Below are 13,937 nucleotides of genomic sequence, written 5' to 3' on the forward strand. Positions count from 1 at the left end.
GCCCATCAAGCACCTCCTACTCCCACATCCAACCTGTGACAGAGACTCCAGATCATAAATTGGCCTTGTCAGACACCCCAGTGAAAGCAAGTCATTCTCAAGCCCAAGAGAAAGCCTAATATGAGGCTAAAACAGAAATAGAATAAACAGCCCATGATGTTGTGCCAATATTTTAACTTACTCCAAGATCAATCTAACCCTTTCCTCCTCCAGAGCTCTCCATTTCTATTTCATCCAGGTGACCCACAACTACTATTATTACCAATAAGTAGTTTTTTGTTTTGATGAATTCCATGCTGAAAACTTACTGAAAGTCTCCGGATGCCGAGTATTTGCTGTCTCCATGGGAAATTTGAATTTTTGCTGTTTTTTCCTGTTAAACTCCGGCGTTTCAATATACATAGTGTTATTATCACCGATCTGAACTCCTTTGGCCTTAGATAGGTAAATACTCGATGAGCTCTCTAAAGAAAAAGAAATACACAAAATAAACTGGAGATACTGAAATCTGGAGTAAAAAGAAACTGCCGGAGGACCTCGGGGTAAGCAGCATGTGTGGAGGAGAAAGGATAACTGACATTTCAGGCTGAGTGAAGATTGAGATAGCTACTATAAAAGATGAGAAGGAGGGTTGAAGCAGGTGAGAGGGGAGAGAATAGGCAAATGGAGCCAAGTGGGAGGAGGAGCCATGCAGTTGAGAGACTGTGGTTGGGGGGTGGTAAGTAGAGACAGGAAAGAAAGGGAAAAAAAGGGGGCATGTGGATCCAGGTTTTATTTTATTTTATTGCAATATAGTTTGGAATAGGCCCTTCTGGCCCTTTGAGCCGGGCCGCCCAGCAACCCCCTGATTTAATCCGATCCTAATCATGGGACAATTTACAATGACCAATTAACCTACAAACTGTACATCTTTGGACAGTGGGAGGAAACCCACATGGTCACGGGGAGAACGTACAAACTCCTTACAGGCAGCAGCAGGAATAGAACCCAGGTTACCTGGACTGTAAAGTGTGTTGTGTTAACCACTACGCTCCAGTGTCGCCACATGATGCTATCGTGGCGCTGTGGAAGGGAGGCACAAACATCCCTTTCCCTCCACAGATGCTACCTGACCCACAGGGTTTCTCTAGCAGTTTTTCCTTGCCAAAGAAAAGTAGTATACTATTAATGGGATAAGAACATTGAACACTCTTATAATCATGGGGCTTAATCAGAAATTAATGTTTATACAAATACATTAGACTAAACCAGCCATTTTGAGTTAGTGTCATGGCGAAGCAGATATAGAGAATTCTGGAAAGTTTAGTACCATTTCTAATACACATCAATACACTTGCTCTTATACATCACCTTTAACATCAACAAAAAAAAATGAAGTTTTAAAATAACATTTGCTAATTTTATAAAATTGTCTCAATTTAATTCTGATGGATTGTCCCCAGGGTAGAGGAGACTAAAACTCGAGGCCATAAGTTTAAAGTGAAATGGGGAAGATTTGAAGGGGACCAGAAAGACAAGTATTTCACTTAGAGGTTCAGTGGGTAAACAGAATGAGCTACCAGAGGAAGTGGTAGAAGTGGGTGCAATTATATTAAAAAACACACATTTGGACAAGTTGTAAATAGGGTTGAAAGAAGACAGAGAAAATTCACAAAGATTTTGTCAGATCTTGAAGACATGAGTTATGAAGAAAGACTGAACAGGTTATGTCCTTGGAACGTAGGAGATTGAGAAGAGATTTGATAGAGGAGTACAAAGTTATGATGGGTAAAAATAGGGTAAATGCAAGCAGGCTTTTTCCAGAGGTTGGGTGGGACTACAACCAGAGGTCATGGGTTAAGGTAAAAAGTGAAAAGTTTAAAGGGAACATGAGGGGAAACTTCTTCACTCAGAGGGTCATGAGAGTGTGGACCCAGCTGTCAGCAGAAGTGGTGCATATAAGCATGATTTCAATGCTTAAGCGAAGTTTGGACAGGTACATGGACAGTAGGAATATGAAGGTCTAAGGTTCCAGTGCATGTCAATAGGAGGCAGTTTAAATGTTTCATCATGGACTAAATGGGCTGAAGAGCCTGTTTCTGTGCTGTACTTTTCTATGACTCAAGTATAGAAGGACATTTCCAAGATGGCGGCACGACGCAGCTTGCAGCGGCCACTCCAGAGCTGATTATCTGTTATTTGTGAAGTGGGGTGCTGTGCACAATCATAATCAATTGAAAACGGACGTGGGAGCACGGAGGAACATCGGGAAATCTCCAGGAAGACCTTCTTCGTTGCTGCTGCTGCTGTGAGGTCCAGGACTCTGCTGGGAAGAACAGGCCCCCAGTTCTCGGGGTCGCGTTGCCAATGGCCTTTGGCGGGGCCGTCTTAATACGCTCGGCAGAGGATGGTGCTCGGAGAAGCTGTGCCGGAGGGGATGGTCGTCGGCTCGGAGGTTCGATGGACTCTGAGTCCGCTGCGGATAGGTCGCCTTCGGTGTGTGCTGCGTCTGCGAGGCTGAGTCGGGCGGCGCCATGGAAGTCCATAGCAGGGGTACTCCCTTCTGCTGCCAGCGTGGGATAGCGAGTCTGTCGGGACCCTGGGGACTTGTGGAAACTGTGTGGTGATTTCTTTTGAACTTACAGTCCTTTAACATCTTTGGACTACTTTTACTGTGCCCATGGTCAGTTTTTTATCAATTATGCTATTGTTTGCACTGTTGTAACTATATGTTGTAACTATGTGGTTTTGTGCAGGTCTTGCAGCTTTAGTTTTTGGTTTTGTTTGTCTGGTGGATTTGGAGCTCCTTTCCAGGGAACGCGCTAAGATGGTAGCGCGATATTAATATGCAGCAGCCTCTCTGGACTCTGGATTGGGGATTGCCAAACGTTATGTGGATTTTCTGGTGTAGTCTGTTTTGTCATATGTTTTTGTGATATCATTCTGAAGGAACGTTGTCTCATTTTTTAACTGCATTGCATTTGTGGTTTCTAAATGACAATGAATTGAATCTGAATGTGGGCCAAATGAAGGCAAATGGGACTACTCACTAAGACACCTTGGTTAGTATGGATGACTTGGACAGAAGGGCCTGTTTCTGTGCTGCACTATTTTATAACTCTACTGGTCTGCCAAAAGTCTGTGACACAACAATGCAGTATTCAATTAGCATTATTGTCATGCTAATGCATATATATCCCAGTAAAGCTGGGAAGTAAAACAGGGTCAACTGGTAAATACACAAGGACATCTAAGGCTACATCCAGACTAGACCGGATAATTTTGAAAACGCTGGTTTCACGTAAAAACAATAGGCGTCCACACTATGCGTTTTTGAAAATATCTCCACCCACACTGAAACGGGGATTTTGGCGAATCTCCTCCTCCTGCGCACGAGCAGGACACATCTACCGAAAACAAGCGACATGTTTGGTGTTGAATCTCGCCGTTAAAGTGCGCGTTTGTGTAGTTACAGACTAGAAAAACTTAAAACGACTGACAGCTGTTGGCTTTTGCGCAGGAGAACTTAAAAGTTAAAAAAACCCAAATACTGGAGTGTACGGAGGCAACCGACAGGGAGTTCACGGACAGATTGACCCGGCTGACGACGAACATTGAAAAACTGATTAACTCTGTTGCATTAATAAAGCCCCTTGTTAAATGTATAAAACATGTCTGCATCAGTGTTATCTTGTATTTCCATACAATGTTACATTAGGCTGTTACACATCCATTGTCAGAGAAGTACTTGCATAAATAGGTAAACTGTAGTGGTGTGCTACATGCAGCGCAGCAATAATGACACGGAGTCAGTGGGCTGCAGTTGCAAAAGAGGTTTATTCAAACTTCGCGGCCTTGCTTTAAAGTCTTTCTGATCCCGCCCTCCCCGGGCGGGAATGCTGTAGGGGGCGCGTATTCACAGTCCCGTCCCGCGCGTGGGCTTTTCCCCTTGCTGGTGAAGCAGGCTTGGCGCCCTCTTTGGGACCGGCCTCAATGCCGGCGCGCGCCGCTTTGTGAGCTGGGAAGTGGGTCGCCACATAACCACCATCATAGGAGCAAGGACAGAAAACAGGGCAAAGTGAGTATACTTATTTATTCAGTAAGTTATGGGTCAAAGTATTTGGCGAGTACATTTCTAACTCTTCTGGCTTCAGTCTCTTTGTTGTTTGTTCTGAAATTGTTAGGTTGCGTTCAAGAAAACAATGAAATAGCGCGCTGCCGTCTGATAGCGTTTTCAAAAGTCTCCGGTTACCCCGTCCACACTGATCTGCTCGAGCAGCGTTTTCAAAAATACCCACCCTGGAAAGCATTTCTTAAAAGTTCCAGTTTTGGGGGACAAAAACGCTGTTTTAGTGTGGAGGGAGGGTAAAAATGAAGAGAAAAGGCTTCGGTTACGGATTTATCCGGCATAGTGTGGATGTAGCCTAAGTGCCTGTCCAATTTCCACCCTCTTTCAAATGTATATGTTTGGAATTGATTCTGCATTACATGGTCATAGTTGAGAATGTGTACAACTTGCCTGGGGTAGTTTGCCTGTACCGCTCTATACCAGCATACCAAAGATATTCCAAAAATCTGCTCTGAATCAATTTCAGAGGACTTTTCTAATTTGGTGCCAGCAAAATACAGTGGCAACACCAATGTGAAACAAACTCTTACCCTGGTTTAAATATTTAAGGTTGCTCTCATCCCTGTGTTCAAATTGGCTGTTTGGATTCCACGGAATATTCTCAGTATATGTTCTGGATTCACTTTGATTTCTTGAGACTGGAGATGGGGATGGGGAAAGACAAAAAAGTTTCTGATTGACTTTAGATGATATTTGGCGAATTAGCCATTATTACCAACCCAGAAACAATATTTTGCAAAGGTAGAATTAACTTTTCTGCCAGTGGCAAATAATTAAACTTTACAAAAAGCTCTGACACCAAAAGACACTTAATAGCTAAACAATACGGTCATTTTGCCTCGAGGTCATGGTTAACCAGGAGTGTAACAGACACAGTCTAAATTGTGCAAAATTATCTAGAACTGATGGAACACAATGGACACATTAATTAAGCCTCCACTTTGCAACAGCTACTGTATCACCTTGATTTACACAGTCCCTTTAACACAACAAAATGTTTAGTTTACTTCAAAGTAGAATCAGCAAAAAATAATTGAAATTGGGCCATACAAAGAGATAATAACACAGGTGTCCAAAGCCTTAGTCAGAAACAGATCTTAAGGTGGAAAAAGATGAAATTCCAGATCACAGGAATAGTGAAAACTAAGGTAATGCCTCTTGGGATAGAATTGGAAGAGTTCAAATAGAGAGCAAGGAAGATACTCAATGGTGTAATCTGAAAACAGGAGTAATTTAAGATTCAGTATAACCATATAACAATTACAGCACGGAAACAGGCCATCTCAGCCCTTCTAGTCTGTGCTGAATGCTTACTCTCACCTAGTCCCACTGATCCGCACTCAGCCCATAACACTCCATTCCTTTCCTGTCCATATACCCATCCAATTTTCTTCCTACCTCTACCACTTCTACTGGAAGCTTGTTTCACACAGCTACCACTCTGAGTAAAGAAATTCCCCCTCATGTTACCCCTAATCTTTTGCCTCCTAACTCTCAACTCATGTCCTCTTGTTTGAATCTCCCCCACTCTCAATGGAAAAAGCCTATCCACGTCAACTCTATCTATCACCCTCATAATTTTAAATACCTCTATCAAGTCCCCCCCTCAACCATCTACGCTCCAAAGAATAAAGAACTAACTTGTTCAACCTTTCTCTGTAATTTAGGTGCTGAAACCCAGGTAACATTCTAGTATATCTCCTCTGTACTCTCTCTATTTTGTTGACATCTTTCCTATAATTCAATGACCAGAACTGTACACAATACTCCAAATTTGGCCTTACCAATGCCTTGTACAATTTTAACATTACATCCCAACTCCTATACTCAATGCTCTAATTTATAAAGGCCAGCATACCAAAACCTTTCTTCACCAACCTATCCACATGAGATTCCACCTTCAAGGAACTATGCACCATTATTCCTAGATCACTCTGTTCTACTGCATTCTTCAATGCTCTACCATTTATCATGTATGTCCTATTTTGATTAGTCCTACCAAAATGTAGCACCTCACACTTATCAGCATTAAACTCCATCTGCCATCACTCAGCCCACTCTTCTAACTGGCCTAAATCTTCCTGCAAGCTTTGAAAACCTACTTCATTATCCACAACGCCACCTACCTTAGTATCATCTCCATACTTACTAATCCAATTTACCACCCCATCATTCAGATCATTAATGTATATGACAAACAACAATGGACCCAGTACAGATTCCTGAGGCACACCACTACTCACTGGCCTCCAACCTGACAGTTATCCACCACTACTCTCTGGCATCTCCCATCCAGCCACTGTTGAATCCATTTTACTACTTCAATATTAACACCTAAAGATTGAACCTTCCTAACTAACCTTCCGTGCGGAACCTTGCCAAAGTCCATATAGACAACATCCACTGCTTTACCCTCGTCAACTTTCCTAGTAACCTCTTCAAAAAATTCAATAAGATTTGTCAAACATGACCTTCCACGCAAAAATCCATGTTGACTGTTCCTAATCAGACCCTGTCTGATGCAATGCTCCTCAGACAGGATGAAGAGATCATTACTCCCCAATGCCATTAGGCTTTACAATTCAACTGCCAGGGGTAAGATATGTTAAAGTGCCGGGGTTAGGACTGAGCTTAAGTTACCATTCAATGTATTTTAGTAAAATATTTAAGAACTTTTTAAAAGCTATTTATTAATGCTTTTTGAGAGGGTGATTTTAGATACATATCATATTTATACTGAGTTAAGTATTGTATGTAATTAGTTTTGCTACAATAAGTGTATGGGACATTGGAAAAAAAGTTGAATTTCCCCATGGGGATGAATAAAGTATCTATCTATCTATCTATCCAGATAATTATATATACCATTTCCAAGTATACTTTCCATTAATTTACCCACCACTGACGTCAAACTTACAGGCCGATAATTGCTAGGTTTACTCTTAGAACCCTTTTTAAACAATGGAACCACATGAGCAATACACCAATCCTCCGGTACCATCCCCATTTCTAATGACATTTGAAATATTTCTGTCAGAGCTCCTGCTATTTCTACACCAACGTCCCTCAAAGTCCTAGGGAATGTCCTGTCAGGACCCAGAGATTTATCCACTTTTATATTCCTTAAAAGCCCCAGAACTTCCTCCTCTTTAATCATCATAGTTTCCATAACTTCCCTATTTGTTTCCCTTACCTTACACAATTCAATATCCTTCTCCTTAGTGAATACCAAAGAAAAGAAATTGTTCAAAATTTCCCCCATCTCTTCTGGCTCCACACATAGCTGTCCACTCTGATTCTCTAAGGGACCAATTTTATCCCTCACTATCCTTTTGCTATTAATATAACTGTAGAAACCCTTTGGATTTATTTTCACCTTACTTGCCAAAGCAACCTTGTATCTTCTTTTAGCTTTTCTAGTTTCTTTCTCAAGATTCTTCTTACATTCTTTATATTCCTCGAGCACTTCATTTACTCCATGCTGCCTATATTTATTGTAGATCTCTCTCTTTTTCCGAACCAAGTTTCCAATATCCCTTGAAAACCATGGCTCTCTCTAACTTTTAACCTTTCCTTTCAACCTAACAGGAACATAAAGATTCTGTACCCTCAAAATTTCACCTTTAAATGACATCCATTTCTCTATTACATCCTTCTCATTAAAAAATTGTCCCAATCCACTCCTTCTAAATCCTTTCGCATCTCCTCAAAGTTAGCCTTTCTCCAATCAAAAATCTCAACACTTAGTACTGTAGTAACCCTACAGTAGTTACTGTAAATCAGTAAGTACAGAGTGATTTTTTTTTATATATACACAGAGCGTGGTGAGTGAGTGGAATAGGCTGCTGGTGATGGTGGTGGAGGTGGATACGATAGGGTCTTTTAAGAGACTCCTGGACAGCTACTTGGAGCTCAGAAAAATAGAGGGCTATGGTTAACCCTAGGTGATTTCTAAGGTAAGGACATGTTTGGCACAGCTTTGTGGGCCGAAGGGCCTGTATTGTGCTGTAGGTTTTCTATGTTGTTTTGCACTTGCACTGTACGGCTGTCACAAAACATTTCACAACAATGTCAGTGATAATAAAGCTGATGCTGGTTCTAGTGGGGTTTGATCTATTGAAACCAAAAGCCCTGTCTGTCCAGCTGGCACCAACTATTTACAATAGCAAAATAAAACAGATGGGCTAGAGAACAAAGGGTTGAGTGAGAATGAGGAACTGAAGGAAATATTTGTGAAAAAGTAATGCTAGAAAGACAAAAGGACAAAAGTCTAAATTTATGGTGAGATGGGGAGAAAATAGGATGAAATACTTACTCACAAAGTAAGTCATAAAGCTCAGAAACAGGCTGTTTGGCCTACCACATTCAAGCTAACCCTTTGCCTATGTATATATCATATTTGCCCCAACTGGGACTGTGTCCTTCAATGCCTTGCCTTTTCAGAGCATGTCTAAGTGCCTCTTAAACATAGTGATTGTATCTGATTCTATCAACCACTCCCTGTGCAGAAAACTTATTTCTCAGATGTCTTTAAAACTCCTTTATCTCACTTTAAATCTATGCCCTCATGTTTTGTCTATACCCCATCTTTGCCTCTCATGATCCTACATATTTCTGTCAGGTGACTCCTTTACTCAGGAAACACAGCCTAACAAATCTAACTGAATTGCTCTAATCTAGACAACATCCCAGTAAATCTCAGCGCACTTTCTCTACACACATCAGCAATTAAGGGATTCCTCCCAAGATCCAAATAAAAGGATGGCTTCTGGCTGACAGAACTATCAGATCTTGCACAAACAGCTGTGTTACAGATTTATAAGACCATCTAGTAAAACTATTGTAAGAGATTTGGAGACACAGTTAGCTGTTTTCAGGGAAGAAAAGAGGGTTTGCCTTCACTCCACAGAACCTATGCCACAGCTATACTTTGTTGTGCTTTCTACAACGCTGCCCGTACACTGAAATTCCCAAGGACACAATCCACTTTCTAAGAATCACATCGTGGAAACTGGTCCATGGCAACTACAGTGTGCATCAAACTTGTCCTATATGCCTGCATTTAGCCCATTTCTCTCTAAACTCCTCCTGTACTTATCTTTTAACCTGTCTTTTTAAAATTGTTATTGTACCTGTCCCAACTACTTCCTCTGGCAGCTCATTCCGTATATACATTATCCACTGCATGAAGAAGCTGCCCTTAATTCCCATCTAAATCTTTCACCTCTTACATTAATTCCCATGCCCTCTAATTTTTAATTCTTCTTCCTTGTGAAAATAAACTCTGTGCCTTCACCCCATCTATAATCCCATAATTATATACACCTCTATAAGGTCAACCCTCAATCTCCTGCATTATTAGGAATAATGTCTTAGCCTGTCCAACCTCTGCCTATAGGTCAGGCCCAAGACCTGCCAGCATCTTTGCACATCTTCTCTGCATCCTTTCCAGTTTAATTATGTCTTTCCTACAAAAAGGCAACCAAAATTATACAAAATACTCTTAAGTGCAGTCTCACGAGTGTTTTGTACAATGGCAGCATAACATCTTAACTCTGAATCTCAGTGCCCTGACTGATGAAGGCCACTTTCTTTGCTGCCTTGATTGTCTCTGTTGCCATTTTCAGTGTGGCAGAGCACAGAGTGGAACAGTAACTTCACCATTCAAGGCACTCCACAATAATGGTTACAAGGAGCTTCAAATAACTTATCAATGAAACTCTTCACCACAAAGTGCTACAGGAACTCAGGAGAGCAGACAGCATCTATTGAGGGAAGTAAAACAGTCAACATTTTGGGCCAAGACCCTTCCTCAGTCCTGCTGAATATACTACAGAGCAGGCACAATTTGTGAAGAGAAGAATTCTACAAATACATAGCACTGATCTGAATATACTGTGCAGGGCCCTTGAAGAAGAACAAATAATCGTGTATCTTTGCAGATAATATTAATGTGGTGTTAAATAATTGAAGACGTAAATGTAGAATATAAAAATAGAAGGTCTGACATCACAAATGACTTTAAATCAATGATACATGTTTACCTTCCTGCAGATACTGATTCCACATTTTTGGCTCAGCTGGTGAACCAGTTTCAGTAACAGGAACAGGACCGGATGTTCTCTGGGTTGATGCTCTGTAGTCAGAGAATCCTGGGGAAATTATTTTGCTTGAGCCATGGAAGTTTGTTTCCTCCTTGACTGGGTTGATTACAGTTGCAAGGGAGTTTTTCACATTCTGTTGAACCTGATAAGCATTTGAATCCAGAGAGCAATACAGATCCTCAGATGGTCCAAGCTCAGCCACGCCTGTGGCACAATGAGGCCGAATTACAGAACGGTAGGAACTTCCAAAAACAGGTTCATTAGAAACTCTTTTGTTTCTTTCCTTTCTTATCTCTTCAAATTTATTTGAGGACATTGAAGCATCCAGGCGGCTACCAGTCAGGTGATAATTCATTTCCTCAGCTAGTTTTCTCCTCACTTGTGTGTCATCATCTCTCTCATTGTCCCAGGTACTGCTGTCAAGGTCATATTCCACTGGTTCACTTAACTTACAGGATGAAAACGAAGCCTCTAGACTGTTACCAGTAGTAGTAATTCCCTGTGAGCTATGCAAAGAATTCGGATCATCTGCAAAATTGAAAACAATATTACTAGAGATCCACCTTTTTCACCCTTTATAAAAGGAAAATGTTATATTGAACTAATATTTCCCAAAATGCATTTTATGCTGCAAGGTTGTAGATATTACAATGTCTCAGCACCATTCACTCCTGCACTCCATCATTGGACGACATAGGAGCAGATTTAGACCATTCATCCCATCAAGTATGCTCCACCATTCCATCATGGCTGATATGTTATTCCTCTTAACCCCAATGTCCTGCCTTCTCCCTGTAACCGTTCACACCATTACTAGTCAAGAACCTATCAATGTCAATGACTAGGCCTCCACAACCACCTATGTCAATGAATTCCATAGATTTGTTACCCTCAGGCTAAAGAAGCTACTTCTCACCTCTATTATAAAGACACATTCTTGTCCACCACGATAGGAAATCTCCTCTCCATACCCACTCTATCTAGACCTTTCAACATTCCGATAGGTTTCAGTGATATCCCTCCTCATTCTTCTAAACTCCAGCGAATACAGGCCCAGAGCCATGTAACACTCCTCATACGTCAACCCTTTCATTCACAGAATTCTTGTTATGGACCTCCTCTGGACCCTTTACCTCCTCTGGCTCTTCCTAGATAAGAAGCCCAAAAGTGCTGCCTGACCAATGCTTTATAAGGACTCAGGCGGCATCTATCACAATCTGGGACATGCCCTCTTCTCATTACTACCATCGGGGGAGGGGAGTACAGGAGCCTGAAGACCCACACTCAACAATTCAGAAATAGTTTCTTCTGCTCCGCCACCAGATTTCTGAGCGGTTAACAAACCCATGAACACACCTTATTATTCTTTTCTTTTGTGCACTGTTCATTTATTTCTGTAACTTTATGTAATTTTAGGTCTTTACACTGTTCTGCTGCTGCAAAACAACATACTTCATGTCATATAAATCAATGATAATAAATCTAATACCAATAGGAAACCTATCCCTAATATAATGTTAATTATAAACAAGGAAGTCTGCAGATGCTGGAAATCTGAAGCATCACACACAAGATGCTGGAGAAACTAAGTGGGTCATGCAGCATCTATGGAAATGAATAAACAATCGACGTTTTGGGCCAAGACCCTTCATCCAGACTGGAAAGGAAAAGGGAAGATACCAGAATAAAAAGGTGGGGTGAGGGGAAGGAGGATAGCTAGAAGACAATAGATGGAAGTCAGGTGGTGGGAAAGGTAAAGGGCTAGAGAGGAAGGAATCTGACAGGAGAGAAGAGTGGACTATTGGAGAAAGGGAAGGAGGGGACCCAGGGGAAGTAATAGGCAGGTGAAAAAAGGTAAAAGGTCAGAGTGAGGACTAGAGGAGTGAGGAAAGAATTTTTTAAAAACCAGAATGATAAACTGATATTCATGCCATCAGGTTGGAGGTTACCTGGACGGAATATAATGTGTTGCTTCTCCACCCTGAGGGTGGCCTCATCTTAGCACAATGGTCCGACATGTCAGAACAAGATTGGGGATCAGAATGAAAATGTTTGGCCACTGGGAATTTCCGCTTCTGGCCAATGGAGTGGAGGTGCTTAGCAAAACGTCCCCCAATTTACAGCTGTTCTCACCGACGTAGATAAGTCTGCATCAGGAGCACTGTAGACAACCACAGCAGATTCACAGGTGAAGTGTTGCCTAACCTGGAAGGACTGTAGAGGTGAGGGAGGAGGTGAATGGGCAGGTGTGGCACTTTGGCCACTTAAGTGCTGGGAGAGACGAATGGACAAGAGAACTGCAGGGTGGAAGCAGAAGGGTGGGGGGGGGGAGATAATGGTATGTTTAGTGGTAGGACCCCTTTAAAGATGTTGTAAGATGTGGAAAATGATGTGTTGGATGCAGAGGCTCAAGGAGTGGTAGGTAAGGACAAGAGGAACTCTATCCCTGTTAAAGCAGCAGGAAGATTGGGTGAGTGTGGATGTCTGGGAAATGGGGGAGATATGGGTGAGGACAGCATCAATGTTGGAGGAAGGGAAAAAGCTGTTCTTTGAAGGAGAACATGTCTGATGTCCTGGAAATGAAAGCTCATCCTGGGAACAGGTGTGGTGGAGATGAAGGCACTGAGAAAAGGGAATGGCATTTTCACAGGAAACAAGATAGGAAGAGGTATAGTCAAAATGGGCATGGGAATCAGGTTTATAAAATATGTCTGTTGACAGTTTGTCTCCAGAGATGGAGACAAAAAGATTGAGAAAGGGGGCGTCAGAGATGGACCAAGAGAATTTCAGGGCAGGGTGGAAGTTCCAGGCAAAGATAATGAAATTGACAAGCTCAGCATGGGAACATGAACAACATTAATGCAGTTGTCAATGTAGCGCAGGAAGAGTTGTGGACTATTACTGGGAAAGGCTTTGAACGTGGACTGTTCTACATAGCCAAGAGACAAGCATAGCTGGGGCCCATGGTTGCCTCTTGAGTGTGGAGAAAGTGGGAGAAGCTGAAGGAAAAATTATTGAGAGTGAGGACCAGTTCTGCCAGACAGAGGAGGGTGATGATGGAGGGGAAATGGTTGTTTTTTTTTGTCAAGAAAGTGGAGAGCTTTGAGGCCTTCTTGATGGGGGATAGAAGTGTATAGGGACTGGACATCCATAGTGAAAATGAGGCTGTCAAGGCTAGGGAATTGAAAGTTAGTAAGCAACTTGACAACATTAGAAGTGTCACAGATATAGGTGGGAAGGGACTGAACTAAGAGGGATAGAATGGAATTGAGGTATAAGGACATGAGTTAAGTGGGGCAGGAACAGGCTGAGACAATAGGCCAACCCGGACAGTCGGGTTTGTGGATCTTGGGTAGGAAGTAGAAGCAAGCAGTGAAGGATAGGGGAACGATGAGTTTGGTGGCAGTGGATGGGAGTTCTCCAGAGTTGATGAAGTCAGTGATGGTGCCGGAGATAGTTTCTGATGGTCTCGGGTGGGGTCCTCTTCCAGGGGTAGGTATGAGGAGGTGTCTGGCCTCAGAAAGGTAAAGGTTAGTCTGCCACACTACAACAGCACCCACTTTGTCTGCGGGTTTGATGGGAAGGTTGGGATTGATGTAGAGAGAGTGGAGGACAGTGCATTCAGAAGGAGTGAAGTTCAAGGAGGAGAGAAGAGTGCTGAAGTTGAGCCGGTTGGTGTCTCATTGGCAATTCAAAATGAAAAGATCCACAGCAGGGTGTCCAAG

The 13,937-nt window shown here is 42.1% G+C and overlaps 1 protein-coding gene across 4 annotated transcripts in view; it reads right to left on the bottom strand.

Annotated features, from left to right (window-relative positions):
- ripk1l (receptor (TNFRSF)-interacting serine-threonine kinase 1, like) overlaps positions 1 to 13,937 on the bottom strand; it is a 97,650-nt gene that overhangs the window by 7,955 nt on the left and 75,758 nt on the right. For all 4 annotated transcript variants that reach the window (XM_073073052.1, XM_073073050.1, XM_073073053.1 and 1 more), the window contains 3 exons: positions 10,153 to 10,740; positions 4,639 to 4,746; positions 309 to 464 (listed from right to left, as the gene is read on the bottom strand). In XM_073073052.1, coding sequence (XP_072929153.1) covers positions 309 to 464; positions 4,639 to 4,746; positions 10,153 to 10,740 — 852 coding nt within the window. The remainder of the gene's footprint in view (positions 1 to 308; positions 465 to 4,638; positions 4,747 to 10,152; positions 10,741 to 13,937) is intronic.

Source organism: Hemitrygon akajei, chromosome 20, assembly GCF_048418815.1.
Source record: "Hemitrygon akajei chromosome 20, sHemAka1.3, whole genome shotgun sequence".
Taxonomy (NCBI): Eukaryota; Metazoa; Chordata; class Chondrichthyes; order Myliobatiformes; family Dasyatidae; genus Hemitrygon; species Hemitrygon akajei.